This window comes from Stegostoma tigrinum, unplaced genomic scaffold (genome assembly GCF_030684315.1).
Source record: "Stegostoma tigrinum isolate sSteTig4 unplaced genomic scaffold, sSteTig4.hap1 scaffold_275, whole genome shotgun sequence".
In the NCBI taxonomy this organism is placed as follows: domain Eukaryota; kingdom Metazoa; phylum Chordata; class Chondrichthyes; order Orectolobiformes; family Stegostomatidae; genus Stegostoma; species Stegostoma tigrinum.
In genome coordinates, this window is record NW_026728203.1 from 231,856 (window position 1) to 254,687 (window position 22,832).

Below are 22,832 nucleotides of genomic sequence, written 5' to 3' on the forward strand. Positions count from 1 at the left end.
AACCCGAACACTTGTGGGATTTCCACTACATTGATTGCCGACTGAATTCGTACAGACAAAAGAGGAGCAAACTACTGGGGCAGGCATTGAATTAAAGGTTAATCAGAAGTAACAGAAAAGGATTTAATGATCAGGTGTGAAAACAGCAATACCAAGAGCCAGAAGCAGCTGTGAAATTATGCCAAGTACTCAGTTCCATGGTGAACACTATTTTGATTTGCTCAGAGCACAACCGAGTTACTAGCATTATGTCACCATGTACAACAGACACATTATTGACCCCATTCAGCTGAGTGTGAGCCTGTCAAACAGGTACTCTCCCATGCCATTGGCAGGGGCTCCCAGTCTCTTCAGGTTGGTGATGTGATCTCCCAGCTTCTTGATCATCTTCACTTGCTCATCCAAGTAGTGCCTCTCCAGGAAGTCACACAGCTGGAGAAAGCAAAGAGGGGAACTGGTTAAATCCAACAAAATACAGCTTGGGAGACCAAACAGTGAAGTGATGTCATGGAGATTGCCAAATACACTCGAGAAAGTGCTCAGTTTTAGAAACAGGAGGATCTTGGTATAACCCAAGAAAACCCTCCACAATGTCAAAGGAGATCTTGTGGCTAACGAAAAGGACCAAGTGTCTGATCCCTGTTTTTAAATTCAAAATGCCAGATTTAAATACACCACACTCACATGAGGGTCCGTGTGGCCAGAGGCCAGTTTGTGCAGATCCAGCAGACTCTGGTTCACATCCTTCTCCATCTGCAGAGCTCTCTGCATTGCCTCCAGACCATTGCCCCACTCATCCTGCTCTGGCTTCTGGAGGGAGGGAAGCAGGAACAGAAAGCACAGCTCAGCAGGCAGTTGTATCATTAGTCTACATCTGATCAGTTAGTTACCCCTCATCATTGTAGGGGAGGTACTACAGGCCAACTTGACCTTGGCAAAACACCTGCTGTATTTGGTACTGTTCTTGAAGGGGACATTTCTAAACAGATCCTGCTATGCTGTGATCAGAATGATCACAAGGCATCAGAAACATCTTTAGATGTATAAAGGCTTCATACTGATGGTTTCCACACCTGAAAGATTTCTGTTTTCCCTTTTGACACCTCATCTTGTCCAAAGCAACGGTGGACACTGATATTTGCTCACCATCCAGAATACTGGATGATCTCAATTGTCAACTGTTGTTCAATCACAAGTGCAAAAGTGTTTCCTTTTAGTGAAGGGAATCTTATTGTGTGATCAACCCCCCATTCATACAGCATTTGTTCAGTCCTGAAGCTAAACTGATTGAGCTAGCCACAATTGAGTGGTATTTCACAAAAAGCGGCAAAAGAAAGCTTTGGAATCCAACCTTGATGTCCTGCAGGAGGATTCGGCCTCCACGTTTATTCTGGAAAGCCATCAGTTTCTCAGCGTGTTCCCGCTCCTCATGGGACTGCTCCTTGAAGAACTCAGCAAAGTGACGCAGGGCAACATCAAACTGGTCAAATTAAGAGAACTGTGGGGAGAGAGAGAGAAAGGCAGGAAAGGGAAACATATCTGAAGTTAATCAGTGGCACTCCTCAATCAGAAACTAACCTGGTCACCATCTTGATTCCACATTTAAGAACAAAGAAAATCACAGCACAGGAACAGGCCCTTTGGCCCTCCAAGCCTGCACCGATTGAGATCCTGTTTACGTCTGTCAGCTCTTTTCTGCAGTCAGTATCCCTTTGCTCCCTGCCCATCCATGTACCTGTCCAGCTGGATCTTAACACACTAGCGTGACTTCATCTACCACCTCCACAGGTGGTGTGTGCCAGGCTCCCTCCAACCTCTGCGTAAAGAGCTTTCTAAGCATATCCACATGATAAATTGCCCACAGCATTCAGAAGTATGGGGGATATAGGGGAATGTGTCTGGGTGGGATGCTTCAAGGGCCAGTGTGGACTTGGAGCTAACGGGCCTGTTTCCATACTGAAAGGAATCTAACCCAATCTCCCCTAAAAACATTGCTGCTCTTACTTTGAGCTCATGACCCCTGTAATTGAGTCCCCCACTCTAGGAAAAAGCTTCTTGCTATCCACCTCGTCTACACCCCTCATGAATTTGAGGGGGTCAATCAGGACCACACCCCCAAATCTCCCACCTTCTAGTGAAAATAAGCCTCATCTACTCAACCTTGCTTTCTAGCTCACACCCTCCATACCAGACAACATCCTGATGAACCTCCTCTGTACCCCTTCCAAAGCATTCACATCCTTTTGTTAGTGTGGCAACCAGAACTGGACATTTAATTACTGGAACATGATAGACAGGCAGAAACAAGAGGTCTTCTCCCATGGATTATAGCCAAAAGAGAGGACATAGAACCAGCCAATCAGGAACACTGCAGTGAATGAAGGGACACATGGATGAACAGAACCATGAATCGCAGTGAGCTCCAGCATTACCAACATCACCCACCTGAATAACCCCACTCTGTCCTACCTTCTCCCCAGCACTAAGTTCAACTTGTTTCTTCAGTATTTCACATTTGGAGTGTGAGAACATACCACACTTGTCTTTCCTCCTACTGAATAGCTAGGAGGATGACTTCTGAGGAAGGGTCACTGGACCCAAAACATGAACTGATTTCTCTATAAGTCCTGCCAGATCTGTAAAGCTATTCCAGCTCTTTATGCTGTTCCTAATTTCCAGGAGTTGCTGTTCTTTTAGAACAGAAAAACTCATTTAGGGCCAGAGCAGAGGACAGCCTGGCAAATGGAGCAACATTTTAAGAGCGCAAGTACATTTTGCACAGAAACATTCACACTAGGGAAAAGTGTTTCTTTAAAAAATTGCAACCAAATTTAAAGGAAAATATAGGTTTATCAGCAACACCAGCTCATCCCTTCAGAGCAAGGAGAAAAATCACAAAAGGGGTACATTGTCCAGAGATAACAAAGTGGCCATTGTCACCCAGGAGTCAGTTGCAATACAAGACAAACATCAAGTTTCCAACAGAGTCAGTGTGAACCATTTCACTGGATTCAGTCAGGGAAGGGCCACAGACCAAAACACATGCTACAACTAAATCATTAAACTAAGCAAGAAAATAAACCTAAGAGAGTCAATGCAAGTCTATCACAGGCTTCAATTTGAGGTCAGGTCCTCAATGTGACAAAGCTCACCATGGAGAGGTAAACATAGGAGGAATAGAGCTCCAGGTTGATCTGCTTGTTAACAGCATCCTCACAGTCCTTGTGGTAATTCTGACACACTTGGGAGACCATCCGAACTATCCCCACTGACTAAAACCAAAACCACTCAAGAAGTGAGTTGCTCTTCCACAAGCTCTGTATTTATACTCCTGGGGCCATCCTGCACTCACCCATGGAGGGGTAGAACTGATGATGACTGACAGTTGCTGCTAGCCAATCAGGAACCACCCATGCATACAGGCACCAATTAGAGAGAGGGGGTGGGTGTGTTAAGCAGAGCTGATCGCAGGTGGAGATGATAATCAGGTCTGGATGGTTATTCTGTGATTGGAACAGCAGGAGGCCATTCAGCATCTCAAACCTGTTGCTCCACTCAATCAGGTCATGGGTCATTTGTATAACAAGGTGTTGAGCTGCATGAACACAGCAGATCAAGCAGCATCAGAGGAACAGGAAAGCTGACGTTTCAGGTCTGGACACTTCTTCATAAGTTATTTGGCTCTTTTTTAAAAAGAACTGCATTTGGTTTGAAAAAAGCTTTAACATTTTGTTTCTAAATTTAAGGTGGTTGTGACAAACTGCACGAGGAAGTCAATGAAGAAGAGGTGTCAGTTTCTCAGCCTGTTGTGCTGGGATATGAGACAGAAAGGTGGGAAATTGGCTCTGGGTCGTAGCAAACTGTGACAGGATCAGACGGGGCAAGGACAGGAAGGATGTTCCCAATGATGGGGGGAGTCCAGGATCAGGGTATCCTGATGTAAGAGGACTGGCTTGGACATTTAAGACAGAGAGGAATACAAACCCAAAATTTACAAAAGTTCCTGGGTGGACATTCAGAGGATTTTTAATGACAGAGACCATTGAGCCCATCATGTCCGTATCGGCTTCCGAAAGAGCTACCCACCTCGTCCCCATCTCCAGCCCTATACCCTCTTTATTCATCACATCCAAGTATATATCCAGCTCTTGTTTTGAAGCCACCTATGGGATCTACCTCCGCCACTCTCCCAGGCATCAGATTCCAAATCCTAACAACCTTCTGAATAGAGAGGTTTGTCCTCATCTCAGAGCTCCATTACTGACAAATTATGACCCCTCATTACTGCCATAATCAACTGGTGAAAACAGAATGTTCTCCTTTACCCTGACAGAATTGTTCATTATTTTGATCACTTCAACAGAGTCACCTCTTAAACATTTATGCTCCAAGGAGATTTACCCCAATTTGTTTCATCTTTCCTTGTATCTAAAATCCCTCATTCCTGGTGTCATTCTTGTAAGTGGGCTTTGAACTCTGTCCAGGGCTTTAATGTCCTTCCTTAAATACCACGCCCAGAACTGAACACACCACTGCAAATGTGGTCGAACCAATGATTTGTAGAGGTGTAACATCTATTCCTCACTTTTATTCTGTCTGCGTCTATTTGAAAACACACATTTCACAAAAGCCTTCTTCACAGCAGCTTAGTCCCGCTCGGTCACTTTCCAATAATCATACACTTGAACCCCAAGTCCCTCTGCTCCTGTACTCACCTCACATTTGTAACCTCAAGCCTGTTATGTCTTTCCCCTGTTTCTTCAACCAAAACGCATTCATCTTTTATGTTGAAATTTGAAAGCGATTGGCAACATCAAATCTTACTGAATAAAAAAAAATCTAACTGCTCATTCACATATTATCCTTTCCAAAGCAAAGCTGTTTTTGGCTTCATCATGGATGATTTACAGCTAATGCTCGGAATGTAATCATATTCCCCACTCGCAATCCTAGATGAGGATTGAAAAGAAGCAGGATCTCTCTATCTATCCTCTCAAATTCACTTGGAAACTTCAAGCACAGGCATCCTTCACACTTCTACACAGGGTGGGGGGGGGGCGCTTGGGCAAACATTATCATTGTAATCAATTAAGCAGCTCTCTGCCCAGGTTCATTCTCGAAGTTTTGTGCATAACCAGCTTTGGGGTCAAAACTGCTAGACCTGTGGAGTCCCCATGTAATTGAACTTGACAATTTCACCAAAGAACTTCTGTCCAGAGGTATGTGAACCACTCTGAGGTCAGGCTTAACATTAGATTAGAGAACATGGTGGCTTGCTTTCTTGAATTGCTGTTGCCCATGGGGCGCAGGCAGATCCACAATGTTGCCTTTGAGGGAATTCCAGGATTCTGATCTACCAATGCTGGAGGAATGGGTTTATGTTTCCAACTCAGCACAGCAAGTAGCTTGGTGTAGAAATTACAGAGCGTGATGTTCCCATGTATCAGATATCCTTCTCCCATGGCAAGTAATAGGGGCTTCAGAATGCTTTGGATTTGTATAGGAATTGGGAGGTGATACACATTGCAGTCCCCACACATCAGTGTTGGAAAGAGGCAATCCAGTGGCTGCTTGGAGATGGAAGCCAATCAAGTTTCTGGAGTGTTGGACTGTTCTCCTGATTCTGTCTGCCAACACTCTGGAATTAACTTAATGATAATCATTAGCTTAAGTGTCAAAAACCCATCCTTAACCAGTCTGGCCTGCGTATGACCCTACAACTACAGTAATTGTTTGACTCTGGCCTGGCCTTGGGACAACCAGACATGGATAATAAACACTATCCTTTTATTAAAAAGAGGCCATCACAAATTAGGCAGCCATAGTGCAGCACATGTGCAGTCAGATGCAGGTCACTCAGGAGCAGGAGCAATGATTTCATTGTAAGTAAATAAAGTAAAAATCTGAACTGCTGTTTTCTGCCAGTGGTAGTTTGGTTCCAGCTTTATTTTCACCATGTGCCCTTGGCATTTGTTATCTCTGCATTGCAGAGCAATGCTAGAAGTTCTACCACATGGGCTCCAAGGTGCGCACTGCTGCATTTCCAAATACAGGTCATTCTAAATGAAGAGAGAGAGACTGATACAAGGGAAAGCTGATTTTGCCATTCTCCGAGATGCAGCCACTGGACAAAGTCCTTCCACCACTGATAAGTCAGAAAGGGGAAAAGGAGAGAGAAACTGATTCCCTACCTGTGGAAGCAATTGCTTATCAAAAAAAACTGAAAAAAAGCAGTGCATCTTTGATGCTAAATGTTTTACTTGGTATTCCTGTTTGAAAGAGTGAATGTACGCACAAATATTAAATTCCAAGTGCAAGAACAAATTGCTGGAAAAACCTCACAGGTCTAGCAACACTTGTCAAAAGATGATGTGTCTCAGGTCCTGGGACCGAGAACAGTTTCCCCTGCGCAGAAGCTGCCAAACCGGAGATTGCCAGTAGCTGCTTATCTCAACAAGACCTAAACATTGCACAGGGAAGGGCTGTAGCTCAGAGCCAAACATTTAGACAGGGGGCTGCTCAATCAGGGTATTGACTAGAAGCTGGTCCTGAAAAATTGATTCAGTACAACACTGCTTACTAGCCAAACCCAAAAACACCACAGGCTCACTGAATTTCCACTACAAGGATTGCCCACTTAATTCCTATAGACAAGAGAAAAAAAGCAAACTATTGGGGCAGGCATTGAATCAAAGGTTAATCAGAAATAACAGGAGGATTTAATGATCAGGTGTCAAACGCAATACCAAGAGCCAGAAGCAGCTGTGAAATTATGCAAAGTACTCAGTTCCATGGTGAACACTACTTGAATTTGCACAGAGCACAACCAAATTATTTGGATTATGTCACCATAAACAAAGATATTATTGACCCCACTCAGCTGAGTGTGAGCCTGTCAAACAGGTACTCTCCCGTGCCATTGGCAGGGGCTCCCAGTCTCTTCAGGTTGGTGATGTGATCTCCCAGCTTCTTGATCATCTTCACTTGCTCATCCAAGTAGTGCCTCTCCAGAAGTCACACAGCTGGAAGACAAAATTAATCCAGAGGATCAAAAAGGTGTCTGAAAGTGACCTCCCATCACAGATGTGACCATCATCACCAAGCGGAGGTGGACTCAGGTGATGCCTTGGAAAGGTTTTGTTTTAACAGCCTGCCGGAGGCTGGGAGAAGGTAATTGGATTTTTAACCCAGAGAGTGCACAAACACACCACTTTCTTCCAAGGAAAGAGAAAGTTTACAAACTCACATGCGGGTCAGTGTTGCCAGAGGAGAGTTTGTGCAGATCCAGCAGACTCTGGTTCACATCCTTCTCCATCCGCAGAGCTCTCTGCATTGCCTCCAGACCATTGCCCCACTCATCCTGCTCTGGCTTCTGGAGGGAGGGAAGCAGGAACAGAAAGCACAGTTCAGCAGGCAGTTGAGTCATTAGTCTACATCTGATCAGTCAGTTATCCCTCATCATTGTAGGGGAGGTACTGCAAACCAACTTTAAATTTCTTAGACAACTAGATTTTGTACTGAGGGAATAACAAATTTTCTAAACACATTCTACTGTGAATGTAGATTCTCTGAATTCACATGCAGAGAATGGGTACCAATGGAAGTAATTCCTGGCTTGACTATTGTGGCGTTAGAAACATCTTCCAGATTCAGAAAGGCTGGACACTGCTACTTTCCACACTGCAACAATTTCCTGTCTCAGCTTTTGTTACCTCATTCTGTCTGAAGGAGAGTCATTCACATTGATATCTACTCACTATTCTGGTGAGTCTCAATTGCCCTCATAAGTGCAGAGTATTTCCTTTCACCTAAAGGAATCCTATTTTGGTGAACAACCTCCCCTTCACAGTATTTGTTCAAGGCTAAAGCTAAATAGATGGAGATACCAGTAGTTTGTAGCTGCTCACAAAAAGCTGTAAACAGAAGGCTTCAGAATCCAACCTTGATGTCCTGCAGGATGACTCGACCTCCACGTTTATTCTGGAATGCCATCAGTTTCTCAGCGTGTTCCCGTTCCTCATGGGACTGCTCCTTGAAGAACTCAGCAAAGTGATGCAGGGCAACATCATCCCGGTCAAAGTAAGAGAACTGTGGGGAGAGAGGCTAAAGGAAACTGTCTGAAATTCATGAATGACACTCCTCACTCAGGAACTAACCTGGGCACCATCTTGATTCCACATTTAAGTGGTTAAAAAACAGAAAGCAGGAAGTCACCTTCCATGGATGATGAAGGGGACAGCTGTCTATAGCCATTAGACATCTCTGCTCTGCAGGTTAGAAACACGATTGTTCAGGAGGTGGAACCCAGTTCAGCCCCTGTCCAACTGAATGAAGGGACATGTGTTCATTAACACAACCAGAAAGCTCAGTCAGCAGCCTCATTATCACCATCACCCACCTGAATAACCCCAGTGTCCTACCACCCACTCCACAGAATTCTAACTGCTTTGTTAGAGAGAGAAAAAAAACACATACATAGTCTGAAAGTGTGCCTCTTTCCTCACATTGCATAGCTCAAAGCCACTTGAGAAAGGGTCAGTGGACCCAGAGCTTGGTTTTCAACCAGATGTTTAGAGCTTTTCTGTTGGTGTTTAATGTCCAGCAGCTGCTGTTCTTTTAGTTCAGGGAACTTTACATCTTGAGCACAAGACAGTCCGGTGAATAGGGCAAGGTTTGAAACAAAAAGGAGTATATTTGTGTCAGGAAAAGTTTCCACCAGGGAAGGCTTTTGTTGAGAAAAGAAATGCAACCAAGTTTAAAAAAAAATTAGTTATTGACCAAGACCAGATCATCCCTCCAGAGTTAGATGAAAAATCACCAAGGGTTACATTGTCCAGAGACAGCAAGCTGGCCATCCACATCCAGGAGCCAGTTGGACATGAAGACAATGGTCAAGTTTTGAACAGAGAGTCAGTGTTAAGACCTGCACTAGATTACAACAGGGGAAGGGCCACAGAAAATAATACATGTTACAGCTAATTCATTAACTCAGCATAAAAACCAAACAGGTCAACACTATCATAGCACAAGCTTCAATACCACAAAGCTCACCATGGAGAGGTAAACATAGGAGGAATAGAGCTCCAGGTTGATCTGCTTGTTAACAGCATCCTCACAGTCCTTGTGGTAGTTCTGACACACTTGGGAAACCATCTTCACTATTCCTGCTCACAAGCACCAAGAAAACTCTAGAACTAAGTCTCTCTCTCCCACAGGCTCTTGTATTTATAGTCCTGGGACCATCCTGCAGTCACACAGAGAGAGGCAGAACTGATGATGACTGACAGTTGCTGCTAGCCAATCAGGAAGCACCCCTGCATACAGGCACCAATGAGAGAGAGGGGGAGGGTGTGTTAAGCAGAGCTGATCAGAGGTGGAGATGAGAGCCAGGTCTGGATGGTTATTCTGTGATTGGAACAGCAGGAGGCCATTCGGCATCTCAAACCTTCTGCACCACTCACTCAGGTCATAGGTCATTTGGTTCTTTTCTAAAAGAAGTCAATTTGGTTTGAGAAAAGTTTTCACATTTTTTTTAATTAAGGTGGTTGTGAGCAACTGCACGAGGGATTCAATGAGGAAGAGGGGCATCAGTTTCTCAGCTTGTTGTGCTGGGATTTGGGAAAGAAAGTTGGGAAATTGTCTCTGGGTCATAGAAAATTATAACAGTGTCAGCTGTGGAAAAGACAGGAAGGATGTTCCTGATTATGGGGGAGTTCAGGACCAGGGTTTGCAGTCTAAGGATACATTTAGAACTGAGGTGAGGAGAAATCTCTTCACCTCGGGGGGGGCGGGGTGGTGGAACCTGTGGAATTCTCTGCCACAGAAAAGGATTGAAGCCAAAACAGGAATTGGGGAGAGCTTTGAGGGCTGGATCAAAAGGGATTGCAGAGAGGGTGAGAATATGGTGCTGAGTTCTGGAATCAGCCACAATCACATGGAATGGCAGAGCAGGCTGGAAGGGATGAATGGCCGACTCAACATTTCTTTTCTATGATTCTATGTTTGTGCAACCAGCGCAGCCAGGGTCTTGTGGTTTAGGGGTAATGTCCCTAGCTTTGGACCAAGAGGCCTTGGTACAAGTTCCTACCAGATCCAGAGATCTTAAATCATCTCTACAGGCAGATTTAGAAAACAACCAGAACAGGTACAGGCACAAAGGACCGAATGGCCTCCTGCTGTGCCATAACAATTCTCCGATTCTGTGGTGGGTCTGTACCTGAGCAGAATCTCCCTGCCTCCAGCTCCTGCCTGTGGATTGTCACCTCGCAGTGATGGAGAGCCTCGAGTGTTCTGTTGGTTCTCAGAGTGATAAGTGAAGAGGATTTCACCTCCTGGCAGGGCCACCCTGGACGGTATGATCGAGGGGAGGGTCCTGATAAGGTGCAATGCAAAACCAGTTCCCAGCGGCCATCCAGGTGGAAGATAGGTGTGTGCGATCGTTGGCTGTGACAGTGGGTGTTGGCCAGCAGTGGGGGGATCCCCAGTCATCATTTCTTTACCTGTGGAACTGGGTCTACCTTGTGTAAAGGACCATGTCTCTGCTGATGTGTAACAGCTTTCCCACATTCAAGGTGCCTTCTACAGGTGGAATTAAAAACCCCGTCCCCAAACTCTCAGAATTTCCTGGGTGGAAATTCAGAGCGTTCTTCACAACAGGAGGCCGTTCAGCCCACCGTTCCTGTATTAGCTTCTGAAAGAGCTACCTGATTAGTCCCACTTTCCAGCCCTATCTCTGTCCCTCTCTAAATTCGTCACTTCCAAGGACATATCCAACTCTTGTTTTGAAACCTCCCATGGAATCCACCTCCGTCACTCTCCCAGGCAGCGCATTCCAAATCCGAACAACTTTGAGCAAAGAGGTTTCTTCCCATTTCACTCTGATCTCTCCTACTGACAAACTGTGACTTCTCGTCACTGACAAGTCAACTGCTGAAATCAGAATATCGTGTTTACTCTATCAAAATTGTTCATAGTTTTGATCACGTCAACAAGGTCACCTCTCAATAAGGTCACCTGCAAGGAGATTTACCCCATTTTCCTTCATCTTTCCGTGTATCTAAAATTCCTCACTCCTGGGGTCATTCTAATAAATCTCCTTTGAACTCTTTTGAGGTTTTTCATGTCCTGCCTTGAATGCCACGCCCAGAACTGAGTACATAATGGAAATGTGGTCTAACCAATGATTTGTAGAGGTGTAACATCAATTCATTGCTTTTATACTCGATGCCTCAATTTGAAAACACAAGGTTCACATAAGTGGCTAAATCTCCATTAATAACAGTTTCATCCTGCCTGATCACTTTCAGATAATCACATACTTGAAACCGAAAGTCTCTGAGCTCCTGTACTCACATCAGATTTGTAACATCGAGCCTGTTTTGTCTTTCTGTGTTTCTTCTACGAAAATGTATTACTCACTTTTTTTATGTCTTGAAATTGGAAAGCGATTGGCAACATCAAACCTTGTGCAGTAAATATCTGTGCGTGCAGATATTGTCCTTTCCACAAAGTAACTGTTTTTGACATGGTCCTGGATGATGTAGTTCTCATGTGAAGATTGTCATCCCATTCTACGCACAGTCCGAGATGATCATTGAGAAGAAATGGGTTCTTTCCTCTCTACCCTGTCAAATCCATTAATCCTCCGAAAAATATCAATTACAGCCATCCCTTAACCTTCTGCACAGACGGACTGGACAAGCCATTATCATGAATTAACCATCTCTCTGTCCAGGTTACTTCCAGAAATTCCGTGCATAACCATCTTTGGGTCGAACCTGCCAGAACTGTGCACTCCGGCTATGGTTGAACAGGAACTTGACAATTTCACCAAAACCTCTCCATCCAGAGGTATTTGAACCCCTCAGAGATCAGGGCCAACATTAGTTTCGAGAATGTGGTGATTTGCCTTCTTGCATTACTGTAGCCCATTTGGTGTAGGCAAATCCATACTGCTGTTAGGGAGGGAACGTGGGGTTACGATTCCAACGCCGGGTGATCGGTGGCTTGGTGTAGAATGTGGAGATGCGTGGTGTTCCTACATATCTGCAGCCCTTGTCCGATGGAAAGTAGTTGTGGTTTTAAGAAGTTGTCTAAGGAGCTTTGGTAGATGGTATATATTGCAGTCTCCGCGTATGTCAGTGGTGGAAGGATTGACGAGAGTGGCTACTCGTTTGATGGAGGCTGTCAACATTCTGGAGTGTTAGACTGCTACCTGTTATCCTGAGTCTGTCTGACATCACTGAATTTCACGCACATCATTCTCATTCCAGAAGACAGGGTCCAACCAAGCCTCTTCTGGTTCACTAATGTCCTTGTTTGTAAGAAACTGCCATCCTTACCTGATCTGGCCTATGTGTAACCCCACAGCAAAGGGTTTTAATTTGAATTACTCATGGGCTGGCTGGGGGGGGGGGGGGGGGGGAGAGAAGGGGGAATCAGAGATGGATAATGAATGCTGCCTGTCAGTGATAGCCTGATCCTGTTAAAGCCCTTACACAAACCAGTCACATTGTAATTCAGGGCTGATTGACAGTGATCAAGCCACCCCAGTGCACTGTGTGGAGTCACAGGTCAGCCAGTCGACAGCAGGAGAGCTGATCTGCTTGAAAATTGAACACAAAGGTAAAAATTGGAACTGCTGATTTCTGTACATGGTATTTGCATTTTAGCTTGATTTTCTACCAGGCATCCGCAGTATTTGTCACCTCTTTGCAGGGTAATAATAGAAATTATCACACAGGGAACAAGGTGGGCACTGCTTCATTCCCAAGGCAGTTCCTAGTCATTAGCATTCTGAGACAAGGTAGATTTTTCTTTCTCCTACCTGTATAAAAGGAAATACCGAAGAAACTAATTCCCTAGCTCTGGGAACAGTGACATAAGCAATTCCTTATCAAGAGGAAAAACCTGCAGAAAAGCAGTGTATATTACTCTTTAAAAGGAGGAATTGTACAATCTACTAAAATCAGAACATCGAGGCATTACAACAAATTGCTGGAAAACACCTCACTGTCAGGCAACGCAACATCAAATCAAGAGATGATCATGTGTCTCATGGCCAGGTTCTGTTCAACCCTTCTCCCTCCCAATGCTGCCAAACCTGAGATTTCCCAGCAGGTTGTGTTCCTGGTTTCCAGAATCTGCTTATTTACAAAGAGACCCAAACACATGGCCAAGGGCAGTGCATTAGATCAGTGCCTACCCTTCAGGCAAAGGACTGATTTCAGTCAGTGTATTGATTAGAAGCTGGTCCTGCAAACTTGTCCCTGTAAGTACATGTGAGTACATGTCAGTAATGCTGATTTATCTGTCAACAACCTTACCAGTTATGGAATTTCCAATAAAAGGATTGCCCACTCAATCCCCAGACACAGCAGAATCAAACACTGAGCAAGTTACTGGGGCAGGCATTGAATCAAAGGATGTCACAAAGAACAAAAGGATTGATGATCAGACATTAAAACACAGAGCTCCAAGAACCAGAAGCTATGAAAATAAAACACTGTACTCAGTTCCATGGTGAACACTATTTTAATTTGCTCAGAGCACAACTAGTCATTTAGTAGAATGAGGTCACCATGTACAACAGATATAGATATTGACCCCATTCAGCTGAGTGAGAGCCTGTCAAACACGTACTCTCCCATGCCATTGTCAGGGGCTCCCAGTCTCTTCAGGTTGGTGGTGTGATCTCCCAGCTTCTTGATCATCTTCACTTGCTCATCCAAGTAGTGCCTCTCCAGGAAGTCACACAGCTGGAAAGCAAAGAGGGGAACTGGTTAAATCTGACCAAATGCAGATTGGGAGACCGAACAGTGAAGTGATGTCATGGAGATTGCCAAATACACACGAGAAAGTGCTCAGTTTTAGAAACAGGAGGATCTTGGTACAACCCAAGAAAACCCTCCACAATGTCAAATGAGATCTTGTGGCGAACAAAAAGGACCAAGTGTCTGATCCCTGTTTTTATTCAAAAACCCAGATTTAAATACACCACACTCACATGAGGGTCCGTGTGGCCAGAGGCCAGTTTGTGCAGATCCAGCAGACTCTGGTTCACATCCTTCTCCATCTGCAGAGCTCTCTGCATTGCCTCCAGGCCACTGCCCCACTCATGCTGCTCTGGCTTCTGCGGGGAGGGAAGCAGGAACAGAAAGCACAGCTCAGCAGGCAGTTGTATCATTAGTCTACATCTGATCAGTTAGTTATCCCTCATCATTGTAGGGGAGGTACTACAGGCCAACTTGACCTTGGTAAAACACATGCTGTATTTGGTACTGTTCTGGAAGGGGACATTTCTAAACAGATCCTGCTAGGCTGTGATCAGAGTGATCTCAAGGCATCAGAAACATCTTCTAGATGTATAAAGGCTTCATTCTGATGAATTCAGCACCTGAAAGACCTGTTTTCCCTTTTGACACCTCATCTTGTCCAAAGCTGCAGCAGACACCGATATTTGCTCACCATCCAGAATACTGGATTATCACAATTGCCAACTATTGTTCAATCACAAGTGCAAAAGTGTTTCTTTTTAGTGAAGGGAATCTTATTGTGGTGAGCAACGTCCCATTCACACAGTATTTGTCTAATCCTGAACCTGATCATATTGAGATATCAGTCCATTGTATTGAGCTGAAAAAATTTTGAATCCAACCTTGATGTCCTGCAGAAGGACACGACCTCCACGTTTATTCTGGAATGTGATCAGCTTCTCTCCATGTTCTCGCTCCTCATGGGACTGCTCCTTGAAGAACTCAGCAAAGTGACGCAGGGCAACATCATCCCGGTCAAAGTAAGAGAACTGTGGGGGAAGAAACAGGCAGGAAGGGGAAGTGTATCTGAAATTCAATGGCACTCCTCAACCAGAAACTAACCCAGTCACCATCTTGATTCCACATTTAAGGACAAAAAAGCTGCAGCACAGGAACAGACTCTTTGACCCTCCAAGGCTGCACCGAGCGACATCTGGTCTCAAATTGGTCATCTATTTTCATAGGGTCTCTATCCCTTTGCTCCCTGCCCATCCATGTACCTGTCCAGATAGATCTTAAGACACTAGTGTGACTGCATCTACCACTTCCACAGGCAATGTGTGCCAGGCACCCTCCAACCTCTGCGTAAAGAGCTTTCCAAACATATACACATGATAAATTGCCCGTCGCATTCCGAGGTATGGGGGTTATAGGGGAATGGGTCTGGGTGGGATGCTTCAAGGGCCAGTGTGCACTGAGCTAAAGGGCCTGTTTCCACACTGAAAGGAATCTCACCCAATCTTCCCTGCTCTTTGAGCTCATGACCCCTAGTAATTGAGTTCCCCACTCAAGGAAAAAGCTTCTTGCTATCCACCTTGTCTACACCCATCATGAATTTGAGGAGCTCAATCAGGACCCCACCCCCAAATCTGCCACCTTCTAATGAAAATAATGCTCATCTACTCAACCTGTCTTCCTAGCTCACACCCTCCATACCAGGCAACATCCTGGTGAACCTCCTCTGCACCCCCTTCCAAAGCATTCACATCCTTTTGTTAGTATGGCAACCAGAACTGGACATTTAATTACTGGAACATGATAGACAGGCAGAAGGTCTTCTCCCATGGATTATAGAAGAAAGAGAGGACACACAACCAGCCGATCAAGGACACAGCACTGTAAGAAAGAGCACGTGGATGGACAGAGCCATGAATCGCAGTGAGCGCCAGCATTACAAACATCACCCACCTGAATAACCCCACTCTGTCCTACCATCTACTCAGCACTGAGTTCTAACTGGTTTTTTTTCCTGTAATTCACATTTGGAGTGTGAAAACATGCCACACTTGTCTTTCCTCCTACTGAATAGCTAGGAGGAGGATGACTTCTGAGGAAGTGTCACTGGACCCAAAACATGAACTGATTTTTCTAAATCCTGCCAGATCTGTAAAGCTATTCCAGCTGTTTTTGTTGCTGTTTCTAATTTCCAGCAGTTGCTTTTCTTTCAGAAAAGGAAGAACTCATTTAGGGCCAAATCAGACAGCAGCCTGGTGAATGGGGCAAAGTTTTAAGAGTGCAAGTACGTTTTGCATAGAAAAATTCACCAGGGAAATCTTCTCTTTAAAAGAAAATTGCAACCAAATTTAAGGAAAATATAGGTTTATCAGCAACATCAGCTCATCCCTTCAGAGGAAGGAGAAAAGTCACTAAGGAGTACATTGTCCAGAGATAACAAAGTGGTCATTGTCACCCAGGAGTCAGTTGCAATACAAAACAAACTTCAAGTTTCCAACAGAGTCAGTGTGAACCATTTCACTGGGATTCAGTCAGGGAAGGGCCACAGACCAAAACACATGCTACAACTAAATCATTAAACTAGGCAAGAAAATAAACCTAAGAGAGTCAATGCACATATATCACAGGCTTCAATTTGAGGTCAGGTCTTCAATGTCACAAGGCTCACCATGGAGAGGTAAACATAGGAGGAATAGAGCTCCAGGTTGATTTGCTTGTTAACAGCATCCTCACAGTCCTTGTGGTAGTTCTGACATACTTGGGAGGCCATCTTCACTATTCCCACTCAAGAAGTGAGTTGCTCTTCCACAAGCTCTGTATTTATAGTCCTGGGACCATCCTGCACTCACCCATGGAGAGGCAGAACTGATGATGACTGACAATTGCTGCTAGCCAATCAGGAACCACCCATGCATACAGGCACCAATGAGAGAGAGGGGGTGGGTGTGTTAAGCAGAGCTGATCACAGGTGGAGATCATATTCAGGTCTGGATGGTTATTCTGTGATTGGAACAGCAGGAGGCCATTCAGCATCTCAAACCTGTTGCTCCACTCAATCAGGTCATGGGTCATTTGTAGAACAAGGTGTTGAGCTGGATGAACACAGCAGGTCAAGCAGCATCAGAGGAACAGGAAAGCTGATGTTTCAGGTCTGGACACTTCTTCATAAGTTATTTGGCTCTTTTTTAAAAAGAACTGCATTTGGTTTGAAAAAAGCTTTAACATTTTGTTTCTAAATTAAGGTGGTTGTGACAAACTGCACGAGGAAGTCAATGAAGAAGAGGTGTCAGTTTCTCAGCCTGTTGTGCTGGGATATGAGACAGAAAGGTGGGAAATTGACTCTGGGTCATAGAAAACTGTGACAGGATCAGACGGGGCAAGGACAGGAAGGATGTTCCCAATGAGGAGGGGGGGAGGGGGGGGGGGGAAGTCCAGGATCAGGATCAGGGTATCCTGATGTAAGAGGACTGGGTTGGACATTTAAGACTGAGAGGAATACAAACCCAAAATTTACAAAAGTTCCTGGGTGGACATTCAGAGGATTTTTAATGACAGAGGCCATTCATCCCATCATGTCCGTATCGGCTTCCGAAAGAGCTACCCACCTAGGCCCCCTCCCCAGCCCTATACCCTCTATATTCGTCACTTCCAAGTATATATCCAGCTCTTGTTTTGAAGCCACCTATGGGATCTACCTCCGCCACTCTCCCAGGCATCAGATTCCAAATCCTAACAACCTTCTGAATAGAGAGGTTTGTTCTCATCTCAGAGCTCCATTACTGACAAACTGTGACCCCCTCATTACTGCCATAATCAACTGGTGAAAACAGAATGTCCTCCTTTACCCTGACAGAATTGTTCATTATTTTGATCACTTCAACAGAGTCACCTCTTAAACATTTATGCTCCAAGGAGATTTACCCCAATTTCTTCCATCTTTCCTTGTATCTGAAACACCTCATTCCTGGTGTCATTCTCGTAAATGCCCTTTGAACTCTGTCCAGGGCTTTAATGTCCTTCCTTAAATACCATGCCCAGAACTGAACACAACACTGCACATGTGGTCTAACCCATGATTTGTACAGGTGTAACATCTATTCTTCGCTTTTATACTCTCTGCGTCCATTTGAAAACACACATTTCACAAAAGCCTTCTCATCGCAGCTTTATCCCGCTCAGCCACTTTCCAGTAATCACATACTTGAAACCCAAAGTCCCTCTGCTCTTGTACTCGCCTCAGAATTGAAACATCGAGCCTGTTTTGTCTTTCTACGTTTGTTCAAGCAAAATGCATTCATCTTTTATGTTCATATTGGAAAGCAATTGGCAACATCAAATCTGACCAAATAAAAATGTATCTGCTGATTCACATATTATCCTTTCCAAAACGAAGCTGTTTTTGGCTTTATCATAGATGATTTACTTCTAATGCGAGGATTGTAATCATATTCCCCACTCTTAGTCCTAGATGAGGATTGAAAAGAAGCAGGATCTCTCTATGTACCCTGTCAAATGCATTAATCCACTTTGAAACTTGAAGCACAGACGTCCTTTACACTTCTACACAGAGGGGCTTGGGCAAAGTATTATCATCGTAACCAATTAACTTTCTGTCCGGGGGCATTCCAGAAATTCTGTTCATAACGATCTTTGCGTCCAACCTGCTCGAACTGTGCACTCCAGATATGTTTGAACTAGAACAAAAGAACCTCCACGCTGAGATATTTGAACTGGTCCGAGATCAGGCCTAACATTAGATTCGCGAATGTGGTGGCTTGCCTTCTTGAACTGTTGTTGATTTAGTGGAGGCAGATCCCCAATGCTCCTGGTGAGGCAATGGCAGCATTTTGATCCACCAACACTGGATGAATGGGGGCTTTGGAAGGTGTTGTCTAAGAAGATTTGGTGGATTTCTACAGCATTTGTTAGACGGCACATATTGTAGTCCCTGTGTGTCAGTGGCGGAAAGAATGAATCTCGCGGCTGCTCTGAGCTGGAGGCTCTTAAGCTCCTGGCGTGTTGGACCGATACCCGTTGACCTGATTCTGTCTGAACAACTCTCTTCTGGCAATAAGAACCTAATAATGAGCTTGACAATCATTGCTTGGAGCTGGAGGCCATCAAGTTTTTGGAGTGTTGGCCTGATCTCCTGATTCTATCTGACACCGCTCTGGAATTAAGAAGGTAATGAGGAGCATTCAATTCAGTGTCAAAAACCCATCCTTACCGAGCCTGGCCTGCATATGACCCTGCAAGCACAGCGATGTGTGCACCTCTGACCTGGCCTTGTGGCAATTTGAAATGGATAATAAATGCTGTCAGCTCCGAGACATCCACATCCTTTTAATAGAGGAGACTGTCACCCCTGAACATCAGGAACAAGGCAGGCACAGAGCAGTGCATGTGCTGGCACATGCAGGTCAGTTGAGAGCAGGAGAGCTGATTTCATTGAAAATAAAGAGCTAAAGATTGGAACTGCTGATTTCTCCTCGTGGTATTTGGGTTCTAACTTTACTTTCACCTGGTGTTCTTAGCCTATGTAATCTTTACGTTGCAGAGCACTGAGAAGTTGTGCCACACCTGCTCCAAGATGGGCACTGCTGCCTTGACTAACAGGTCATTCTCTCTGGCGAGTGCACGCATGAGAGCCTGAGACAAGTGAAAACAAGTTTTCTCATTCTCTTACAGGCAGCCATGAGACTCACTCCTTCCACCAGTGATAAAGGAGCAAAGGAAATGGGAGCGAAACCACTTGTATCCTTTGTAGATAAGCAATTGCTAAAGAGATCAGTGCATCTTCCAGGCTAAATTTTTTTTACTTTACATTCACTTTGCAAACAAGAATATAGGCTCAAATCATTAGACTCCAAGTGCTAGAAAAAGTCACAGGTGTGGCAACATCTGTCAGGAGATGATAATGTGTCTCAGGTCCTGGGACTGAACAGTTCTTCCCCCAGGTGCAGCCAAACCTGAGATTTCCTGCAGCTGCTTATTCCAATGAGACCTGAACATTGCACAGGGCAGGGCTCCAGTTCAGTTCCCAACACTTAGCTTGACTGAGACCAGTCCCCTGCCTATTGACTAGAAGCTGGTCCTGAAAAGTTGTTTGGCTAGTAAACAGTGTTGTACTGACAAAAAAAACCCAAACACTTGTGGGATTTCCACTACATTGATTGCTGACTGAATTCGTACAGACAAAAGAGGAGCAAACTACTGGGGCAGGCATTGAATTAAAGGTTAATCAGAAGTAACAGAAAAGGATTTAATGATCAGGTGTGCAAACAGCAATACCAAGAGCCAGAAGCAGCTGTGAAATTAGGCAAAGTACTCAGTTCCATGGTGAACACTATTTTGATTTGCTCAGCACAACCGAGTTACTAGCATTATGTCACCATGTACAACAGACACATTATTGACCCCATTCAGCTGAGTGTGAGCCTGTCAAACAGGTACTCTCCCGTGCCATTGGCAGGGGCTCCCAGTCTCTTCAGGTTGGTGATGTGATCTCCCAGCTTCTTGATCATCTTCACTTGCTCATCCAGGTAGTGCCTCTCCAGGAAGTCACACAGCTGGAAAACAAGACAAAATTAATTCAGAGGAATCTAAAAGGTGTCTGAAAGTGACCTCCCATGACAGATGTGACGATCACCACCATGTGGAGGTCCACTCAGGTGATGTATTTGAAAGTTTGTTTTAACAGCCTGCAGGAGGCTGGAGAGGTAGTTGGATTTTCACCCAGAGTGTGCACAAACACACCACTTTCTTCCAAGAAGAAAGTTTACAAACTCACATGAGGATCTGTGTGGCCAGAGGAGAGTTTGTGCAGATCCAGCAGACTCTGGTTCACATCCTTCTCCATCTGCAGAGCTCTCTGCATTGCTTCCAGACCATTGCCCCACTCATCCTGCTCTGGCTTCTGGAGGGAGGGTAGCAGGAACAGAAAGCACAATTCAGCAGGTAGTTGAGTCATTAGTCTACACTGGTTAGTCATCCCTCATCATTGTAGGAGGTACTACAAACCAATGTTAATTTGGGAAAGACTCCTAGATTTTGTACTGAGGGATTAAGAAATTTTCTAAACACATTCTACTGTGAATGTAGATTCTCAGAATTCACATGCAGAGAATAGGTACCAATGGAAGTAATTCCTGGCTTTCCTATTGTTGTGATTGGAATTGTCACAAGTTATCAGAAACATCTCCTAGATTCACAAAGGCTGGACACTGCTAGTTTCCACACCTGCAAAAGTTCCCTTTCATACTTTGTTACCTCACCTTGTCTCAAAGAGTCATTCACAGCAAAATCTACTCCCTATTCTGGTTCATTTCAATTGCCTTCTGCTGAAGAGTCACAAGGACAAAGTATTTCCTTTTGCCTGAAAGGGAATCCTATTGGAGAACACCCTCCCCTTCACTCAGGGTTTGTTCAATCCTGAAGCTAAATAGATGGAGATACCAGTCGATTGTTGCTGCTCACAACAAGCTGCAAACAGAAGGCTTCAGAATCCAACCTTGATGTCCTGCAGGAGGACTCGGCCCCCACGTTTATTCTGGAATGCCATCAGTTTCTCCGCATGTTCCCGTTCCTCATGGGACTGCTCCTTAAAGAACTCAGCAAAGTGTCGCAGGGCAACATCATCCTGGTCAAAGTAAGAGACCTGTCGAGGGGTAAAGAGGCAAGAAAGGGAAATGTCTGAAATACATCAATGCCTCTCCTCAGATACTAACCCAGTCACCATCTTGACTCCACATTTAAGTGGACAAAACTAGAGAGCCAGGAAGTCACCTTCCATGGATTATAACCCATATAACAGATACTTAGCCAGACTTCTGGAAATAAAAGGACAAAAGCCAAATGCAATCCCTCACCTGTGTTTCGGTAAGATGGTGCGATAGAGTGTGGCATGGTGCACAAAGGGGACAGCTGTCTATAACCATTACATATCCCTGTTCTGCACATGGAGACCAGTTAGACCCCTGTCCAACTGAATGAAGTGCTATGAATAATGCAGTCAGTCATTAACACAGCCAGAAATCTCAGTCAGCAGCCTCATTATCACCATCACCCACCTGAATAACCCTAGTGTCCTACCACCCACTCCACACAGAATTCTAACTGCTTTGTTGTACACGAGTTAATATTTCAAGTGTGTGCCACTTTTCATAGCTCACAAAACACACTGAGCAAGGGTCAGTGGACCCAAAATTTGACCCAATTTCTTCCACCATTCTTTGCAGATCTGTAGAACTTTTCCAGCTATTCTTGGTGCTGTTTGATTTCCAGCAGTTGCTGTTTTTAGTTAAGGGAACTTTAGATCTTGAACATAAGCCAGTCTGGCAAATGGGGCAAGGTTCAAACAAAAGGATACATTTGTGTCCTACCAGGGAAGGTTTTCTGAAGAAAAGGGATATAACCAAGTTAAATTTATCAGCAAAACCAGCTCAACCCTCCAGAGTTCAATGAAAACAATCACCAAGGGCTACACTGTCCCGAGATGGACAACTGGGGATCCACACCCAGGAGCCAGTTGTATATTAAGACAGTGTTCAAAACCTGAACAGAGAGTCAGTGTTAGGACTTGCACAAGATTGCATCAGGGGAAGGGCCACAGAAAACAATACATGCTACAGCTAAGTCATTAACCCAGCATAAAAACCCCAAACAGGTCAACACTGTTATCACACAGGCTTCAATTCCACAAAGCTCACCATGGAGAGGTAAACATAGGAGGAATAGAGCTCCAGGTTGATCTGCTTGTTAACAGCATCCTCACAGTCCTTGTGGTAGTTCTGACACACTCGGGAAGCCATCTTCACTATTCCTGCTCACAATCACAAGGACAACTCTGGAACAAAGGCCTCAATCCCCAAAGCTGTTGTGTTTCTACTCCTGAGACAACCGGCACTCACCCAGAGGGAGACCGAACTGATGATGACTGACAGTTGCTGCTGGCCAATCAGGAACCACCCCTGCATACAGGCACCAATGAGAGAGAGGGGGAGGGTGTGTTAAGCAGAGCTGATCAGAGGTGGAGATGAGAGTCAGGTCTGGATGGTTATTCTG

At 44.7% G+C, this 22,832-nt stretch overlaps 2 protein-coding genes and 1 pseudogene across 2 annotated transcripts; all 3 read right to left on the reverse strand.

Moving 5' to 3' along the window:
* Positions 1-285: 285 nt before the first annotated feature.
* On the reverse strand, positions 286-3,254 carry LOC132208071 (ferritin, heavy subunit-like; annotated as a pseudogene).
* Positions 3,255-13,622: 10,368 nt separating this feature from the next.
* Positions 13,623-16,539, reverse strand: LOC125447276 (ferritin, heavy subunit-like; the record flags this gene model as incomplete). Its single annotated transcript, XM_059643800.1, has 4 exons — positions 16,438-16,539; positions 14,657-14,803; positions 14,006-14,131; positions 13,623-13,757 (listed from the first exon to the last, which is right to left on the reverse strand). Coding segments are annotated over exons 1-4 (510 nt in total), but the record flags the coding sequence as incomplete, so codon positions are not given.
* Positions 16,540-20,191: 3,652 nt separating this feature from the next.
* LOC132208061 (ferritin heavy chain, oocyte isoform-like) lies at positions 20,192-22,579 on the reverse strand. The gene is made up of 4 exons (XM_059643809.1): positions 22,478-22,579; positions 21,280-21,426; positions 20,560-20,685; positions 20,192-20,338 (listed from the first exon to the last, which is right to left on the reverse strand). Exons 1-4 carry the CDS (start codon positions 22,577-22,579, stop codon positions 20,192-20,194), a joined length of 522 nt encoding a protein of 173 aa, XP_059499792.1.
* Positions 22,580-22,832: the final 253 nt, after the last annotated feature.

Coding starts and splice junctions, on each gene's coding strand:
- LOC132208061 (XM_059643809.1), bottom strand. CDS start 22,579: ATGGCTTCCCGAGTGTGTCAGAACTACCACAAGGACTGTGAGGATGCT. Junction 21,427..22,477: donor CCTATGTTTACCTCTCCATG/GTGAGCTTTGTG, acceptor ACCCCTCGACAG/GTCTCTTACTTTGACCAGGA. Junction 20,686..21,279: donor TCCTCCTGCAGGACATCAAG/GTTGGATTCTGA, acceptor CCCTCCCTCCAG/AAGCCAGAGCAGGATGAGTG.